Source organism: Acomys russatus, chromosome 27 (assembly GCF_903995435.1).
Source record: "Acomys russatus chromosome 27, mAcoRus1.1, whole genome shotgun sequence".
Lineage (NCBI taxonomy): Eukaryota > Metazoa > Chordata > Mammalia > Rodentia > Muridae > Acomys > Acomys russatus.
In genome coordinates this window covers 43,262,923-43,282,457 of record NC_067163.1, presented here as the reverse complement: position 1 = coordinate 43,282,457, position 19,535 = coordinate 43,262,923, and the positions used below count along the sequence as shown (strand labels likewise).

The 19,535-nt window shown below is 35.3% G+C and overlaps 1 protein-coding gene across 1 annotated transcript in view; it reads right to left on the bottom strand.

Moving 5' to 3' along the window:
• Glra3 (glycine receptor alpha 3) overlaps nucleotides 1–19,535 on the bottom strand; it is a 152,337-nt gene that overhangs the window by 51,938 nt on the left and 80,864 nt on the right. Inside the window, exons 4-5 of the mRNA XM_051169854.1 lie at nucleotides 13,101–13,324; nucleotides 3,136–3,218 (exon numbers count right to left, since the gene is read on the bottom strand). Of these exons, the coding sequence (XP_051025811.1) occupies nucleotides 3,136–3,218; nucleotides 13,101–13,324 (307 nt within the window). The remainder of the gene's footprint in view (nucleotides 1–3,135; nucleotides 3,219–13,100; nucleotides 13,325–19,535) is intronic.

Genomic DNA, 19,535 nt, shown 5'->3' with positions numbered 1-19,535 from the left:
ATCTTGAGTCATCCCTACATCTTTTCCGGTTTCCCCTAGGGCACTAAACACACTTCCCTCTCTACTTCATATTCTTTTAAAAAAAACAATAAAAATTATTATTAATCCATTGAGTCTCACTATTGCTACCCACATGTATATAGGGTTATTGTCACCCAATGGTGCGTGGGCAACCCACTAGAGATTACTTTTCACAGAATTATTGTTGTCTCAGAAGCCCTCAAAGTCTAGTAACTCTCCAGCTAGGGGTAGGACCTTTCTTGCCCTTTCCCCATGCAACCTGGAGCTTTCAACTGTGGTGATCTTGTGCAGATCTTGTGCATATAACCACAGTTGTTCTGAGCTCTACAACCCAGCTAGCCCTCAAGTGCTGTGTTCTTCATTAACCTCTCCTGATCAGCTTCATTCATAGGCGATCAGACCTCTCCTATCCACAGGCTATCAGATCTGGCTCTTCCTCCTACTCTCTCATTACCTAATATTTTGCTTTTTCAGTTTTTAAAAATAATTTAACTTTGATCCTCATTATTCTAATCACAGTTGTCATTGTCAACAATGAACACTGGCTATGTTTTCTGTTCTTTAAATTTCACTCAACATAGCTGCCAAATTGGGTAGTGTGAAAGAGCTCTCTACAGCCTCTTAAGACTGAGGAATAAGTTTAATTTGTCATCTGTGACAACTTTTTTCTTGAATTTCTTCCTACCAACTTATACATGAAAGGTTTTCTTAAGGGTGTACTCCTTGTAGTTAATTTGTTTTTTGTTGTTTTTTTTTTTTCAGTAAAGTCAGCTGATTTATTGAGCAAAAATTGATTCAGATTTTAATCATTTATCTTCAGTTCTAACTGTTTTTTGACTATAAACCTAAATATGCCAAACCACAAACTACTAATATTGCATTTATTAATAGTTCTACGAATACTTTCTTTTTCATATGTTCTAATTGTTTCTCACTGTTTATGACATGATCCTACTTATATGACCTTTTTAGCTTGGACTGACTCGACTCACAGGTACCCAGAACGTTCACATCCACATTATGTTAATCATCTTTAGTAACTATTGTTCTTTCCAGATTCATATCTCCTTTTCTTCCCCCTTTCTTTTTTCTTGTTTTATGTATGTGGGAGACTACTGGGATTTTTACCTAGAACTTCCTTGAACATGCTAACTTAGTGCTCTACCCACCATTTTGTGATGTCATAAGCCCTCTGTTGTGTTTTTATTTTGAAACAAGGGCTCATTAAAAAGCTCTGGCTAGACTTCAACTCATGATTCTCCTACCTCAGCCTCCCAAATACCTAAAATTACAGTCCTGAACCACAGTGACCAGCTTTGTTCCTTTATTACATAATCTTGGTTCCTTGGTAAAATAATCTATGAGGTAAAGCATATGGTGTTAGTACATGGCTCTCTTGTTAAAGTGCTTGGTATACAAATATGAGGACCTGACTTTACTCCTCAACTAGTCATAATAATCTGAACGTGCTTGGAAGTATAAGGCTGGGGAAGTAAAGACAGGAGGGTGCCTAGAGATTTTTTGTTTTGTTTCGTTTTGTTTTTGTTTTTTCCTTTTGATTGTATGTTTGTTTTACTTTTTGAAATTTTTGTTGTTTAGTATGTATGTATGTGTGTGTGTATGTATGTATGCATGCATGTATGTATGTATGTATGTATGTATGTATGTATGTATTTTGGATAGCCAGTAGCCATGTCAGTGAGCTACTATCTAAAAATAAGTAAATAAATAAAGTAAGTAAATATTAAAAATAAAGTAGAGAAGCAACTGAAGAGTCTCGGACATCTCTGATCTCCACATGTACACGTCCTCATGTACATGTGCACCTTCATATACTTGTGTTCACACAGGCACATGAATGCACACATATGTAACAAATAAATATAAAACCATTACCAAATAATTTCTTTGCTCTTTAAGAGTTTGAGCAGTTCCATTTTTCCCTCTGAATATCCTTCAATAACCTTGGAGTCAGTGAACTGTTTTGTCCTGTGGCCTTCTTGCCAGGTAATTATATGTTCTCTATGTCCTAACATTGATCAAGATACACAGGCAACTCTCCTAAAGTTGCTTTTCTTTGTTGAACAAAGACCAAGGAATAAACAGCTAGGCGTTTTCCCTTACTCACGACCTTCATCACCTAAGACCTAAATATCTCAATTTTAAACTTCTCCTTTTCCTTTCATTTACTTTTGAATTTTATCAATGCTTGTCTTTAATATTTAAGACACACTTACAGACTAAACTACTTAAAATTTAAAAACGAGAATTATTATCAGAGAAATAAATATTTGTATGTCCCATAGAAAAACTAGTGCTGGGTCGGGATAGAGGGTTGGGCAGAGTTCCCCCCATGAGTTTTGTACGCCATCTAGTGACAATTCCACCTCACTACAAGACTTGCCTCTCAGACTCTGGAGTCTGCAGATGAATTTTCCAGTTTTTTCAGGAAAGATATCAAATTAGAACTTTCGTTTTAAAAAGATATAATATAATATAGTTATAGAAAACACTGAATATTTACTATTAGTCCCCTTTCACTAAACACTGTTAAACATTTTGACATTTATATACTAATTACTATGTACTATTATATCATATATTATTATAAAATTCTTTCATGAAACAAGCATCTTAAACTTTTCATTATGCTTGTGTTGTTCAACGATATCCATTTACCAAGAAGACTTTTGAAGGAAACTTGAAAGCTTAGATGGGTCTCAACACATTTAAAGAACCCTTCTCCTGATGTGACTCACATTGCATATTCAACTAAAATATCAAACACTGAATCATGGAAACGTATAAGGTATAGAGCCAAGCATGGAGTTGCCATCAGCTCTGACTACTCTAAGGAATCATTTTCACATCCCAAAACATCGGAAAAATATGTCTTTGAACATCTGAGGTGACATGCGCAAAATGTTTGGACCCTTTGCAGGTTTTCAGCAAATATAGATGACAGTTTGTATTCAATGAGGTCCGTGCTTTACTTTTGTTTATTCAATAAACATGTGCCCAAGAATTATAAAATAAATTATCTGTTCAATTACAAAAGACTTACAGCCCCTGTATTTTATACATGTTCCGAGAAAATAAGTCAATCGTACTTACAGCTTTCTAGTTGCATTATACATGTCTGTACATCCATTGGGAAATTCTTGAGATCCATTGGACAGGACAGTGTTAATGTTAACCTGAAAGGATGAAAACTGTTCTTAGAAGCAGTTTACACTGACAAGTGAATATTCTTTCACGTTGAAAAAACGATTTTTGTATTGATAGTTACTAACACTCTGCAGATGACATTTTATCCAGCTTCAAATGTTATTTATTCTGAAATAACTATATATTTATAAATAAATACATTTATTTTGGCAGGAGAGATGTTTAAGTATCATTGCACCTATAGATATTCTACTACTTTATTTGTTTGTTTGTTTTGTCTATTCCCTTACAGCAAAGATGCATAGAAGAGACATGACTTCATGTTTACCAAACCAACTTCTGATTTTTACTCACACAAAGGAAATTCAGATGGTCTACACTAGCATTCTGTCTTTGCAAAGTGACCCCCTGAACTTTCAGATTTAGCAAGTATGTTCCATATGATTCATTTCTTATATATAAAAATACATTATATAATAAAAAATAATAAATGCATTCCTGATATATCTTTCTTTTTAGGCAAGAATTTGTACTTTATGAAAGTAGGAGAGAGAAGAGAGTGTGGTCCTGATCCATGGTCCATAGTCTTCCAAGTTCTTGTCTGAGAAATGCCACACAGGTGCTTTATATACATTTTCTCACTGATAGCCTTTGTATTAGTGCGCATGCTAAGTGGCTCATTTACTTCAGCTCTGTGACCAGAGACATAGCACTCCCACCTCCCTGCACAACAGCGTCCTCACTTTTAAACTGAAGATGACAACGGTACCTATGGAGAACCGAGGTATGGATTCATGGGCTGCTGTTTGGAATTCCCTCACACAAGTGTTGGAAACAGAGAAAATATGGAAAGCTTACTAAATTTTAATGATTGACTGTTGTATCTACCATGTCTTCCCTCAAAATTCTAGTGTGTTGACACAAAGACGAAGTAATTAAATAACGTGAAAGAACGATTTATATTTTAAACAAAATAGTAATCCTACAAGTACATTTGTATATATAATATATGTACAAATGTAGTTATCTACATTCTTTAAAATGATGTTTTTATGTAGACCATAGACAGAAAGCTCCAATGACATACAGTCTCCGCCAGTATCTTGCAGACACAGGTTCAATTAGCAGAGTTTGGCCTGCATAAATGGATAGACAGATGGTAATGCTGGAGTTTTAAGAGTCCCAGAGGGATCACTGGGTAATTCATTGAAGTCAGATTCCTTAGCACACTAAAATAATCTGAGAGCTAAATATTCAAAAGGAGTGTTGTTTTTTTTTTTTCCTGGTCCGGTTAGGTTAAGTGATATTAGATAACATGGTGGATTTACAACGTTCTGTTGTCAAAAGGAAATCTTAAAACCAGGTGGACAGAATGTTCCCTGGCTTGTGAAAGGGTTTATCAGGAAAGATTACACATGCACATTCTGAAATTCACACACATTAATTTCCCAAATATCCAAGGTTCTTGCCAGCCAGTTTCCACACTGACTTACAGGATGCTCTGACCTTTTCTAAGGAAGTAAAAAGTGTTCTCAGAATATTTTCCTCACTCCCACAGTTCACATGCTGTCAAATTCATATCCTGGATATTTCTCTGGCTTAAAACGGGAGCCCTGTTACATAATTCCAACAACAGCAACAACAACAAAAGAATAAGTTCAAAGGAATTATTTGGCCAAGGAAAACTGTTTGCCAAAAACCTGTTCCAAATCGTAACTATTGACTTTGTTTTCTTTTATTTAATGTAAAACATTCTTGATTAAACAAAACACTGATTGACAAACAAGTGTCTGCTGATTACAATATTGAATATGTTTATCAAGATATTACACGTAAATTAAAAATGTGTTTTGACCACATCAAAGGTGAACAAAGCGAAGAATCAATGACTCATACTCTGTTTTGGAGATGAATGACTACTTGTTTGAGGAGGACACTACGTTCTCGTTCTGAGACAAGATACATAAACAGGATCTAGCACTTCTTCCTTCCCCTTAAGAAGTCTTGGCTTAGTGAAACAGTGATGATTTTCAAAAGACTGACTTGTCTTTGAAAATCATTGGCCTCATTAAAATTTAATTATTATACATTTCAAAAATAGCGTTGTTTATACTGCAGTGTCTGCTCTGATGTCTGTTTGAAATCAAAGGTGTTTTCTGAGTCTATCATAGCTTTTTAAGTTAAAAAAATAAGAATGTTTATGTTTTCACTGGAATTTTATACATAATGGTATTTTTCTCAAATACATATTACTCTAATTTAAAATACTTTTAAATTTGATACCATAAAGACTGGTCTCTTGCTCAACAATCTAAGGATCTTTGAAAGAGTTTCTGTAATCCTGTAATAACACATTCATGCCACTTATTTTGTAGTAGAAAGGAGTCCAAATATCTTGTTGGTAGTAACTTATTGCTTCTGTAATACAAAAATAATAAGATGTGTAAATAATACCCACTCTCTTTAAGTGAAAAACAAGGTTTAATATAAATAATATGGAATTATGTAACAGAAATGGGCAAAGCAAAATTTGCAATTTGGTGAGGGTGTGTCTAGCCTAGAGTCCAAGGTCTCAACCTTTAAGTGCGCTGCCACTCAAACGCGTTGGGTCATTTCAGTTTTATGTATAATGATAACAAAAGAATTGATAAAATGCATATACTATTAGTTGTTAAGTATGAGACAAGACATACAAACCATCCTTTTTATGTACTTAGAAAGATGTGATTAGACTGCAGAAAGCATAATAAGTTTGCCCAGGGAGTTTACATAATTGAGTGGTTTAGTTTGTGATTATGAATGATTTCATAGGGAATACATAACTTAGAAGAGATCCAAGGATAGAAACACCAGGACAGAGATTAGAGAATGTTACTATGAATTTAATCTGGGAGGGTTTGGTTTTGTTTTGTTTTTCTTGTCATTGGATCGTTAAAAAAAAGCACAAACCTAACCAACCTATCACAAAAGCAATAGCATCAATGACAGTCCCTGTGGGAAGTAGATGTAAATAATAAATCTTCAGAAAAACGCACGTTTGTTTACACATGTGCCATTACCCCAAACATATGTTCCCCAGCGTTACAAATAGACTTTGCAATGAATGAACATTATAAGAGACATCAGTTGACATCAGTTACATTTTTTTTTTTTGCTTAAATACATTAATTTCTGTCAGTGTTCAAAAATAAATATGTATTATGCAGGTAAACTTTGATTATTTGCACAATTAAATTTCATTGAAATAGAAAGTTTATCTAGCTCAAATAAAAGTTGGAACTATGATAAGCAAGTTGTATGCAGTACCTCTGACGTACAAGTTCTTTTTATGTTATTTTAAAAGGAGATGGCTTCTGCACCATTAGTAGCAGAGTTGTTAATGTGCTATTTGCGCAGTTGGTATTTAATATCGAACAGGCTCTGATGTGCTTCGGTACTCCCTAATAAGGATATTGTCACTACAGTTTACAAGTCACAAGGCTGAGGCTTATGTGAGACATTTTGAAAGTGTTCATTATTGATTGGTGGAGTCTGTGACACACCATATTTATATTTCTCTGCTTTCTGTGGTTTCCTGTTTTGGAAAGATGAAAGTAGAAACCTTAGTGCCTACTGTATGCCTGATACACACTAAGTGTTTCACAGTCATTATTTTTAGCTTGATTTAATTGGTATTATATAGAAGGAAAATGAGGGTTCTTAGCAGCAAAGAATCTCCCATCCACTCACAGCCAGTAACCAGCATAGCCCAGATCAGAGTGGAGGAAGTACTCAGTCTTCACTGGGCCTCCTGGTACTCCCACATATCTTGTTGAGCATACCAAGGCTAAGAACCCTGCCAGGAATTTACCTGCACCCTGTCTAAGGATTGAAAACTCTGCTAGCATTCTGACATGGGATTACACTGTTCACTTGGAACAGGAGAAGGCTTCTTGCAGTTTGCTCTAAAAATAGCGCGTTCCCCAAGCTCTGCCTTCCAGAGTCATGACGTGACTGGCTGTACATTTTTACTCATCTAAATCCATTGCATTGGTCCAGGGAGACTTGGGGAGATGGGAGAATTCTTGCCGCTTCCTTTTCCTTAATAATAAATTCCATTATTTCCGAGTCAGGAATTTTGTGTTTTCAGCAATCATAAAGCAGTGTTAGTAGTTTTATAAAACTTTATAAGCAGGCTGAAAATAAAACTTGAAACTTAATCTTGAGGCAAATGTCTGACTCCAAAGCCCTCATCCAAAAAGCAATTCAATTAAGTGTTTTTAGTATAATCCATATATATGATTTAAATTTTTAAATAGTTCTGAAAATCATAAAAAAAAAACAAAAAAAAAAAACAGTCACACTAAGGCTAGAGAGTTGGCTCAATGATTAAAAACACTTGCTGCTCTTTCAGAGGACCTGACTTCGGCCCTGTATCTCATGGTACCTATCAGCAATCCATACCTCCAGGGATCTGACACATCCTTCTGACGTCTTCAGGTGTCTGGCACAATATGATGCATGCACATATATACAGGCAAAATACTTACACACACAAAATAAATAAATCTAAAATATATTTCTTTAACCATATCATTTCACCCATTCCTTTCTCAGTTGTACTTTTTCAGGGTTAGACATTTTTCAGCTGTATGTCTATTACTTATACTAATATTTCCGTGCTAATGTAAAACAACCACAGTGGTCCTTAATAGTTGAAATCATGTGGCTAATATCCTGTAGGGCAATATAAGATATTTTAAAAATCTCATAACATATTTTATGCATACTTAACTTTCCACCAACCCCAAAACTTACTTGTAGTTAGACAAATATCACACAATTACCTCTTAGGAGTCTGTGATTAATGCTTGTGTTATGGTTGGCAATTTGCATAATTACTGCTTTTGCAGAGGGTTTTCATTTTTCCTTGGTATTAATAAGTGTCTCACGTTACTGTCTTTATAGTTTTATATTCTTACTGCTGCTTCAAAGTCTACTCAGTCTCGCTGCTACTAAATCCTTTTTAGTTGTTGAACATGGCAGGGTGTATGTATGTGCCATTTCAAAGGAAATTCTTCCCTTTTGTCTGTTCTGCCTTTCAACTCAGGTTTGGATTTCTGTACTGATGTTCAGAATTTTACATCCTTCTGTCATTTGAGTGTGTGTGTGTGTGTGTGTGTGTGTGTGTGTGTGTGTGTGTGTGTGTGTGAGAGCATGCACACGCTTTGATTCTCCTTACTTGCAAGTTTCCTCTACTTTGCTTAATTTTTCCCACAGCTTTTTCATATAATGTATTAATGTCTTTATTCTTTCATTCCTGGAAGTATCATTTTATGCATGCTCTAATGATGAGAAAAATCACCCCTGGTTAAAGAGGGAATTAGGACAGGAAGTTCACTAATGTTCTCAAAAGTTAAATCCATTCGCCTTTGCCTCTCTTCTCTCCTTCATTTTGGTTCTTTGCTATCCTTCATTTTCTGCACAGCTTTTTGCCTAGAATTTATTTAAGTTTGAAAATGTTAATTATTTTCTGCCTTCTGTTATTTCTCCCACTTTGTCTTGTATTCTGACATCTCTATGTGTTCACATTCGTTTCCAGGCTTCTTAGACAATGTTCTCACCACTGGTCTGTTGTTGATTTCTTGTCTGTTCATTTCAACTTCCTGGGTACCAATGTCATCTTTCTTCCTTATTCAGTTTCAATTAATTGTTTTAGTGAAACTTAAAGAGGAAATACAGATGACTGCTTGAGTTCACTCAGCTGCACTTGCCAGGACATTCTACCTTCTTTAAACGGACAGGGAAGCCAGATTTCACATGAAACACCACTGATGCTCCGTTTGTGATCTGAACAAGATTGATTTTCCTGTATAGTTTTTTTTTTTCTAACAAAGAAACTGAAGATTTTAAAGTCTTGTGAGATATCCAAAATCAACTCACAAAAATTATTTTTTGTTTGATCATTTGATCCAGGATACAGGAATGACTAGGAACCAAAAGGCCTTTTGTTTTATCTGAATTCATACTGAGAGACAAAAGATGCATTTCTGAGTCATTCCATAGTCTTTTCTCCAAATACTAGAAGAAAGACAAGCTATCTATGGTAGATGATATTGTTTACAAAAGAGATAAATTCAGCATTATTCCTCTTATTTTTCAATGAAATACTCCATCATTTATAAAGGATACAGTAACATGGTCTTGATCATTATACTGAAATTCTCTTTCAAATAAATGTTGATACTTTTACCATGATGTATTTTAACTGGAGTATTAACTGGTGTATTTTAATTGTTCCAGTCTTAAAATCATGCAGTCTGCTTAATAAATATGCCTGATTTACTGGATGACTCTTTAGAACTGGCAGACTTCATTGTTTTAAGCTTTCAAGACATCATGTTGTTACCAAAAGTTCCTCCCCACAAAAAGGACTCCAGTTTATTTTTTAATAATGTGGGAATGTGTGATAGTGCTGCTCTTATTTTTAATGAACAGTTTTAAGTTTCAACATATTTATGTGGGGAAGGTTCCATGCATGTCATGATACTCAAGTAGAAGTCAGATGACAGGAAAAAGGCGGTTGGTCCTTTTATTTCGGTGTGTGGGTCCTAGGAATCAAATTCATCAGGCATTGTGCAATGTGCCTGAAGTCTGTCTCTCTCTCTCTCTCTCTCTCTCTCTCTCTCTCTCTCTCTCTCTCTCTCTCTCTCTCTCTGTCACACACACACACACACACACACACACATACACACACACATTCTTTCTTAAATTTTACTTTATCATTTCATGTGTATGAAATGCACATTTGTGCATCACATCTGTATCTAGTGTCCATGGAGTCCGGAAGATTTGTTGAATCTACTGGAATTGGAGTTACAGATGACTATGAGCCACCATGTGGACATCTGGAAGAGCAGCCAGTGCTCTTACCTGGTGAACTATCTCTCCAGCACCTTATTCATGTTCTTATTGATGAACATATAAGTTACTTGTGGTTACCACAAGAGGTACCTTTGTATGCAAATTTAATGTACACACAATATGTTTGTAATTTAGATTCTTAGAAATAAATTTACAAAGTTGAGGAACATATGAATCTTTTCATGTTTTAACAGATCATTTTGCCAATTATTAATAATGCCCACTGAGTCAATAGTTTTCAACACTAAATATTATCAGCATTGTTGATTTCTGTTTGCTATAAAAACAACAACCTGGTAGATGTTAAGAATCACCATTTGCTACCAAGAAGAGACTTGATACCCTATGAGCATATACAGGGGGAGGAGGTCCCCCTCAGTCACAGTTATAGGGGAGGGGAGTAAGGAGAAAATGGGAGGGAGGGAGGAATGGGAGGACACAAGGGATGGGATAACAATTGAGATGTAATATGAATAAATTAATAAAATATATTTTAAAAGAATCACCATTGGCTTGTTAAAGTATATTTTCTGTATGTCTCAACTGTTATTTATATGTTTTCTGCAGTGGCTATAACTCTAGCTCATCTGTCAAATGTAATTTGATAAACTCATGATTAGGGACAATCTATTATATTTACTCATTTTTCTTTTGCTATATTTTTTTTCTCGAAGTTTCGTTGCCCTTTCTTTCACTATTTCTTGGTCAGAAAACTTTTTTTTATCTATAATCTTAGAATAGATTTACTTCTAGCAAATTCCTAAAGCTTCTTTCATCCATGCAAACTTCCATTTCCTTTTCATTTTTGAAGGATGATGTGTTTTCCAATGTTACAGTTCTACTTCTTTCTTGATATGTTGTATTTTTTTTTTTTACTTATACCCAGCCTGTTGCTAATTTGTTCATTGAGGTTAACATGGGTAAAGCCCATCCAATACTTAATGTCTCTACCATTTTGATATTTGGTATTAATTTTCTTTTTCTTCTTCTATGTTATATTTTGGTCCTTTTATGACAAATGAATTTTGATGAAAATATAGTCATATTTATATTATTCGGATGGACTCTGGATCTCACTTTTATTTTCTGTCTTAACTGAATGTCTCTGACATTGCTCCAGCAGAGCTAGAGAAAGGTTGCTACTTAGTTACTTCCACAGGCAAGTAGACATAAACTTTTTTCTAACCAATTTCATATTGACCTGCGAGGGAATAGTCCTACTTACCCTCACCAGTACCATTCGTTAAAGCAAAGTGGTTTGAAAGTATTGAGTGCCAAACTCATCTGATACTATGCAAGCACAGAGAAGGGATTTGTTATTGATGGGAGAAGGTAGTTGGATTTGGGCTCTTTCTTGGTGCTTTAGTCTTGTAGGGTACTCCGAGGCTCCGGCATTGAACACTGAGCTGACACTTTTTTCCTGACGTTCACTCAACTTACGCAATGGGATAGCTCATTTTGGCCTAACAAGATTGGAAACCATGGCTCACCTCCTGAGACTGTTGGCTTTGAAGCTGGGCTGAGGTGGTGTCCTATTTCTGTTGTTGTTCAGTATCTGAGTTGGTTAAGGTTTTTTCTTCTAGGACACTGCTTTCCTCACTAGAGTAGTTAGAGAAACTGAGCTTCAGCTGGGACTTATTTTGTCAGCACCTATTGGTGCTTCTGGGTTGATAGCTTCTTGATCTCTATGTCTTGGATCTATAAGGCCATTTTTTTTTTTTTTTCAGGAATCATTCATGCTGCATTGTCCTCAGTTTTCAGAGTCCACAGTGAGCTTGGCTATTTCATCTACCTCTGAATGTTTCTTTTAGTTTGGTCTATGTATTGTGTATTTAGGTAAGTAAGATAAGAAAATATTTGTCTGATATAACTTCCTAGTGGTTAAATTTTTACTTAACAGTTATTTATGTTGATAATTCCCCAATAGACTTCAGAACTCTTTTGTCCAAAAGGGATCACCATGAAGCTATTCCTTCATATAGAAAGTGTTTTAATTAGAGAACAGTCCTAGAACTTCCATTATCATGAGTACCACTAACTCACAGGTGTTCGGAAATATTAAAACATTTCTAGTTCATGATAGAAACCTTTACGATGCAAAAATGTATTAAAAGAATGGATAGGTACTTGAAATAGAAAAACAGAAAAAGCTGCAGGAGTGCAGGACGATGAAGAGACAAGAATGCAGACTGTAAATACAGAACAACATACATTTGGAAAACCCCTGGGCACAAAAGTTTCTAAAATAACTTTGCCACTAAGATTAAAAACTCATTTCCCTACTTATTCTACTCTATTGTAAAAGTAAAAACGCCTTTGATATTGGAAATATAAGATGAAAATCAAATTCCTCTATTCTTATGAAAAGAAGAATTAACAAAACCAAGAACAAAATGACACAGAGTCAATTTTATGCCTAACTTATAAACATGAAGTCTAACTTTACATTTAAAAACATTCTACGGTTGGTATAAAGATTTCAACAAAGATGGCATGAGTTTTGTCCATGACGTTTTGTCTACATAGCTAAGAAAATAACTGTGAAATACTTTTTAAAAACAATTAATTCATATATTTTGGAAGGCATTTCAAATGTGAAGCTGATTAAGTAGATTCCTGTAAATAGCTGTTTTCCCTGTTTATTGAACCTATATTTATTTGATGTCTAATAATCTACCAAAGTTGAATGAGTTCTAGTGCTTTGATAGGTGACCCAGATGCCTCTCAATTGCCCTTGTGACTCCTGCCAAAGTGCTTATTTTAATAGTCCTCACTGACTTTTTATGATAGATTTTTGGAATTCATATTGTCTCTGGGTTAGATACTTAGAGCTGTTGTTATTTATTGGATAGATTTGGAATACCATGTATTAGAGCACCCCAAGGAGAGTAATGATAAGTTACCCCCAAATTTCAAAAAGTATACCAATAGATATAAAGAAAACAAATTAAAAACCAATACCACAGTACCTGATTTTACTGAAACTGGCCATTTAAGCTTGTGCTTACCTTATGGAGTAAAGGACATTTCCATTTTTGAAAATTCTTAGAAGCTTGTTGTCTGTGGTGACCTCATGGAAGTTAGCCCCCTTCTCATTAGCAAAGAATAAATCAGGTTTCCAAATGGAGTCCAACATGGATGGGTCCAGGTCCAACGAGTCATCAGGGTACTCACTGTATGCAAGACGAGGATCATTCCACTTCTGACGAAGAAAGATATTTACTCTGTAGTCCTGGGGGGGGGGGGAAGGGGGAATAGCGAGAGCCCTTAAGAAGCATAGTGTACCAATGTCTGCCATTGTAGCTTCACCAATTACAACATGGAGCATTATGTGGAATATGTTGATGATGGCAAAAGCTATGCAGGGCTTTTGCTGTCTTGGCTATGGCTTTGGGACACACAGGCCTTCCAAGAACCCAGAGGATGACAGTTCATTACACTTTATTCTTTTCCCTTTAATTTTTAGTTTCTTTTCTTGTCATAGTAAAATATGACATAGCAGTTAGACCTTTGAAGCCAAACTTTTTCTCCATTACACTTACCTTTAGAAACATTTCCTGTAGAGATTCAACAAGATTCAAAATGATATTTTTCTGAAAGCTTTCTGTGATATAAAATAAACCATGTATACTTTTTACAGTTATAAAAAGCATTTTTACATTTATCTTGTGAGACAAGGTCTTACTATGTAGCCTGGGTAGGTAGACCTGGAATTCACTATGTAGACCACGCTGGCCCACAACTCATTAAGATACATCTCTCTCTTCTTGATAAATGCTAGTATTAAATGTGTGCACCACTATATTTGGCATGAAACACTTGTTTAATATTTAATGTTGTTGTATAGTATGACAAGTCCAAAAATACATAATTTAGGAAAACCCAAAGATTTTATATAAATATTAAAATAATAATGGCTAATCCCTGCAATATTTTAAGTTGATTTTGATAATGATATTTTTCCAGTATACTGTTAAAAGATTATTTTAAAAGAAGAGTCAATGTTTTCAACCATAGTTTAGTTTAGCTTAGTGTGTGTGTGCACGAATGCGCGCGCATGCGTGTGTGTGTGTGTGTGTGAGAGAGAGAGAGAGAGAAAGAGACAGAGAGAGATAGAGACAGAGAGACACAGAGACAGAGACAGAGACAGAGACAGACAGAGATTTGTGTGTGCACAGTATATAAAAGGATGATCCTGAGCTGGTAATCCTTATGCTTTCACCTCTCATGTGAAAAATTTACTGGTATACACGAGCATGCCACAACACGTTGAGTTTTATTATTAGTTTCCTCCTTACATTTTTGAAAAAGGGTAAATCTATATATGTGATTTAAGCATATGTTTGAAGACAATTTTAGTTATCTAAAATATACAGAGAAACTGAAAACCCATCCATTTTTTTATTTCTTTAATATCAAATATGGTAAGAAAGCCACACAAAGAGGCTCCCAAATTATCAGACATCCTTTAGGCAAGTCAATCCCAAAATTTGCTTTGAGTATTGAAAACACATGTGTCACTCTGATCAGTACTGGACATTAGTACTACTTGCCTCTTACTTGAACAGACCAGATGTTCCCCCCTCTGCCCGCTCGATGTTTCATGAATTTTCTTCTGTCTCTTCTTATGGTTATATTTTATCATCTCAAAAAAGAATATAAGCACTATACAATGTGCAGCACTTAGCAATAGGAGTATATAGATTCAATTCTTTAAGAATTTATATATTTTACAAAATTTCTTTTTAACATTTTAACCTCTTCTCTTAACTCCCCAAGACCTCTTCTTACTCCTCCCTACATAGCAAGTTTTGTGTCTTCTTTTTATTCGTAAACCCATAAATTCCAGTTTGTGCAGTCCATATGTGTGGCTATCCACTTGTGTGTTTCCACCTATCATGAGCTACTTATACTCTTAAAGAAAACTCCATCTTCTGGTATCTATCAATTTCTGGTAGCTTCTCAGGTAACGTGGGACTTGTGCCCACATTCCCTCTCCATGATGATATTTGGTCTGCTTTGGGATTTTACAGATTTTGGGCATACTGCCAAGTTAATTTTTAATATGCATATATGTATATTTTATTACTTCCCAGATATTTCTAGTTATAGATTTCTGATTGCAATCAGAATGGATATGTGGCTTGAATAAAAATTCAAAATTTATGAACAAATTTAAAAATAATCCAGAATTCCTGTATTAAGGGGTCCTAAACAAAGTTGCTGGCTCAGTTAAAAAGTAACCAGAAAGTTAATTATTGTCAAAGAAATAATAAACCCCACCACAGTATTCAGCTGGTTTAGTTTTCTAGACTTTTCTATTTCTGAAGCACTGAATAGTATAAGCTCTGTGCATCACGAAGCACAGAGCACTAATACTCAGTGGTGGCATAATTGCTTCTCTCACTGTCTCTGTAATATCCCCCACGTCGCCTACACCATCTGTTCTAGAAGCATCCGCCGGGAGGCTGGTCGTCTGGGACCACTGATTCTGAAATAATAGCCCATTGGAAAAGCCTCATTCATTCTTCAGTTACTAAACCAATAAGCAAGAAAGCCATTTTATATGAGCTATTTGGAATCTGTGAAAGGTTACTTCAAAACTCCCCTTGAGTTCCTCTTCATTATCCATATGTTTACTCTCATTGAAAAGGTCAGAATCATTTTTAAATTACCCAAAAAAACTGTAAAATAATATAGTCTTGTCCCAATTCTGAAATCAGAAGAAAATAAGACATACTGGGTTAGAATATAAAATGTGATAAACTGATGGAAATACATATTTATACCTTTATATCAGGAACTCCTTCGTGTATTCAAGATTGAGAGTCACAGATCAGGAACACTGACCAATCCTTACACTCGAGTATGAGAATTGTTGAGAAGGCAAACATATTGTGGTGAAACATTCTCTCAGAATTTAGAGACTTGTTTCAACAAATTGAGTTAATTCAATTTGGGCACACCTAGTTTTGTAGAGAACCAGTGGTGCACAGCTAATATTTCTAGTAGCTACTGGATATCAGTGAAAAATAACACCATGGCGCTTTGGGTGAGAGGTGAAAGGCATCTCAATGTGTGCATCACAGCAACCCACAAGTCTCCACCATTCTTGTTATCTTCTCCTGCACATGTCCACTTCTGGTCTTACTCAGTTCCTTTTTATTTGCATTCCATGTGTCTAATTGCCTTCCTTCTTCACATCGGCCCGGGTAAACAGGCAGAATACATTCTCATAGCCAATTGTGCTAATAAACTGGTGGGTAGGAATTAAAAACAATTCAACAGAAACACACTATGTTTCTTCACAGTGTTTCATTTTATGTTATACCACATAGGAAGACAAAATAAGAGTCCTCCTGATTTCAACACTGTAGACATGGAGATCTTGCCACTACTGCTACTTTCTGTCCAAGAAACAAATCTGTACCTGGGAGTTTCCTCACTCCAACTTACAATGAGTCATTTTGCGTAGCTGTGTCGTTACTTGATGGGCATCATAATTTGCACGTGAAACTGGACACAATCATTGGTGCATGGCACTCACTAGCAGTATAGGAGCACGGTCTATTGCTTATCTTTGGGCTTCTGTTAAACCAGTATCTTCCCCCATCAGAATATTTAATTAACTCACAAAAGTGACTAAAAAATTTTTGAAGAGAATGAAATCTTCAGAGAACATGCTGTTTTCCATCATCACCAACAATGCCTTCATCTTTCTAAGGATCCTGAACATTCCTTCCAACTAATTGAAGAAGCCAAAAGGTCCCTGAGGACTTTACAGACAGACAGCATCGTCACTAAACATAAATTTGAAGGCATCCCAAACAGTGTGTTTTCTGGATCATCTTTTTTAAAACTGTGATATATACAATAAGTGCTTGAAATATATGGTTAGATGCACATAGAATTAGCCATTGGTTGCACTTCATACTTTCATAATATGGTGTAGCCATTGCAACTCTTCAATTCCAGACTATTTTTTGTCACCCCAAGAAGAAAATCTCTGCTTCCAAACACTGATAACCAGGACTCTGCTTTCAAATTCTATAGACTCAGTAGCGCTGGACCTGGGTTCATTGAAATGAAACAGTCTATGATTCTTTTTGTCTAGGTTCTTTCTCTCATTACAATATTGTAAGATCTGTAAAGCACGTGTAAAAATATAGAGACTGTGGTTAATTTATTAATTACTGAAGTATCTTATTGGTAGAATTCTATCTGAAGTTTACCTACTTTCCAACGATATGCAAGTCTTTATAATTGACTGATATTTATATGCATATGTATGTTTTGCAATGCTATCACAATGTACATGGACATGTATTTTTATACATGTATATATGTGTGCATAGATTTGTATATATATAACTTATCATAAACAACAATCATCAAAGATGAAAACAGTATTATTAAGTGATGAATGCACTTATCAAACATTAGTCTACCTTCCTTCCTTCCTTTTTTCTTTCATTCTTTATTTTTTACATATACATTTATATTATTCCACATATATACAATAAACTACCTATAGCAATCTACCTTCTTTATAACATAATCTTACATAGGTGATTCATAATTCTATTTAAGCATGTAAGAAACTAGCAGCTTGATCTATCTTGTGTAACCAACAGATTTAATGGTTGCAGTGTCTAACAATCACAGTATCACTCATTTTCAGCAATTAGGTTTTATTTAATATCATATGTAATTGGAGATTAGTATTTTACCAGTAATTAACCAAATGTTTCTTTTGAGTCTATGTAACATAAAGTTTAGCAAAGATAATTATGCAAACCAAGCTTCTTTACTTCAAAGTGTTCTTCTTTAAAGATATTTATCTAGGTCTCGGCAGCTAGATCAATCTGCAGAGAGCTCACAGGCAAAAGCATGAGAACTTAAGTTCTGTCCCCCTAAGGTACATTTTAAAAAGACAGCTTGATGATACACACTTGTAATTCCAGTGCTGGAGGGGGAGACAGGTAGATTGCTGTGGATCACTGGCCAACCAGACTGTTCTATGTCAGGAGCCATAGGACCTTGCCTGACCTGCCCCAGTGGCTGAGAGGCCCTGCTGGCTGAAAGCCACAGCTGTCTGCATACTTGAGATAATTATTCTGCCTGGCAACCACAAAGATCCAGCCTGACCTTGAGAAAGAGAACATTCGGTGTATCGCGACTTCTGTATAATCGCCCCACTCCACACCTGCTGTCCTTGGGCCTGGCCCAGAAGATTTTGTAACTTTCCACTGCATTCCTTCTCACCCCCGCCCTTTCAGAAGCTTATTATAAATTTGGATATCCCCTTACAATAAACGGCCCTCGATAAGCAAAGTTTTTCTGGGCTCGTGCCTCTCTTTCGCCTATTCTTTATTCACAGGTCACGACCCTCCTCGCCACTCCACGAATAACTGAACCCGCGGGTCGGGGGCAGTTCTATACAGCAAGCTCCTGATTAATAAAGGAATTTGACTCTAAAATCAACATGAGTAACACCTGTCAAATGATACTTAAAATAATCACTAGCTTCATATAAACATGTAGATACACACACACACACACACACACACACACACACACAGAGAGAGAGAGAGAGACAGAGACAGAGACACAGAGAGAGACAGAGATAGAAACAGAGAGAAAGAGAGAAAAGACGGAGATACAGAGAGGCAGAGACAGATAATACAAATTTGGTTATAAATAGGCATTTTTCAAAACTTTAATCTAACATTTTTATATACTATTTACACATTCCTTCACAACTTCAATGTTCTCTTAATACAGCAGCTTTGTGTTTGTGGAAAAAACACAGTTTAGTAAACATGAACAAAGAAATAGATATTATTGGCAAATAATTTTTGTTGTTAAAACAATTTGGATACATTAAAACATTGTAATGATTATTTTTATTATTCTCAAATACTTTTGAACACTTTGGTTTCACTTAAAATATAAACCATTTATGTACATTTCTAAATTTTAAGTCATTTATTGTGCACGGAAATTTTATAAATTCTGAGAGCTTATTTGTTATGCATCATCTACTAAGCATCATTACAAGCTGAAGATTAAGACACAAATGCTCCATTTTTCAAACTTCTAGAAAGTTAAACATTATTCAAGATAAAATTAATTTGTTTTGCATTTGTTTCTTTCTGAGCTATTCAGATAACTCTTTAGACACTGTTTATTGATTTGGAGATTGGCCAAGAAGCTGTGTGGAGGCTGCTTCCCGTACCATACCAATGCAGAGAATTAACTTCTTTTTAGAAACTATTATTGAAGGTTGCAGCCTTGCTTATATAGTTCTTCAGATTAAAAGACAAAATGTTTGCTGCTTCCTAGTCAAAAGAAGTGAATGCTTTAAAAAAAATTAATATTAACATAGTAAAAATGGCTATCTTACCAAAAGCAATCTACAGATTCAATGCAATACCTATCAA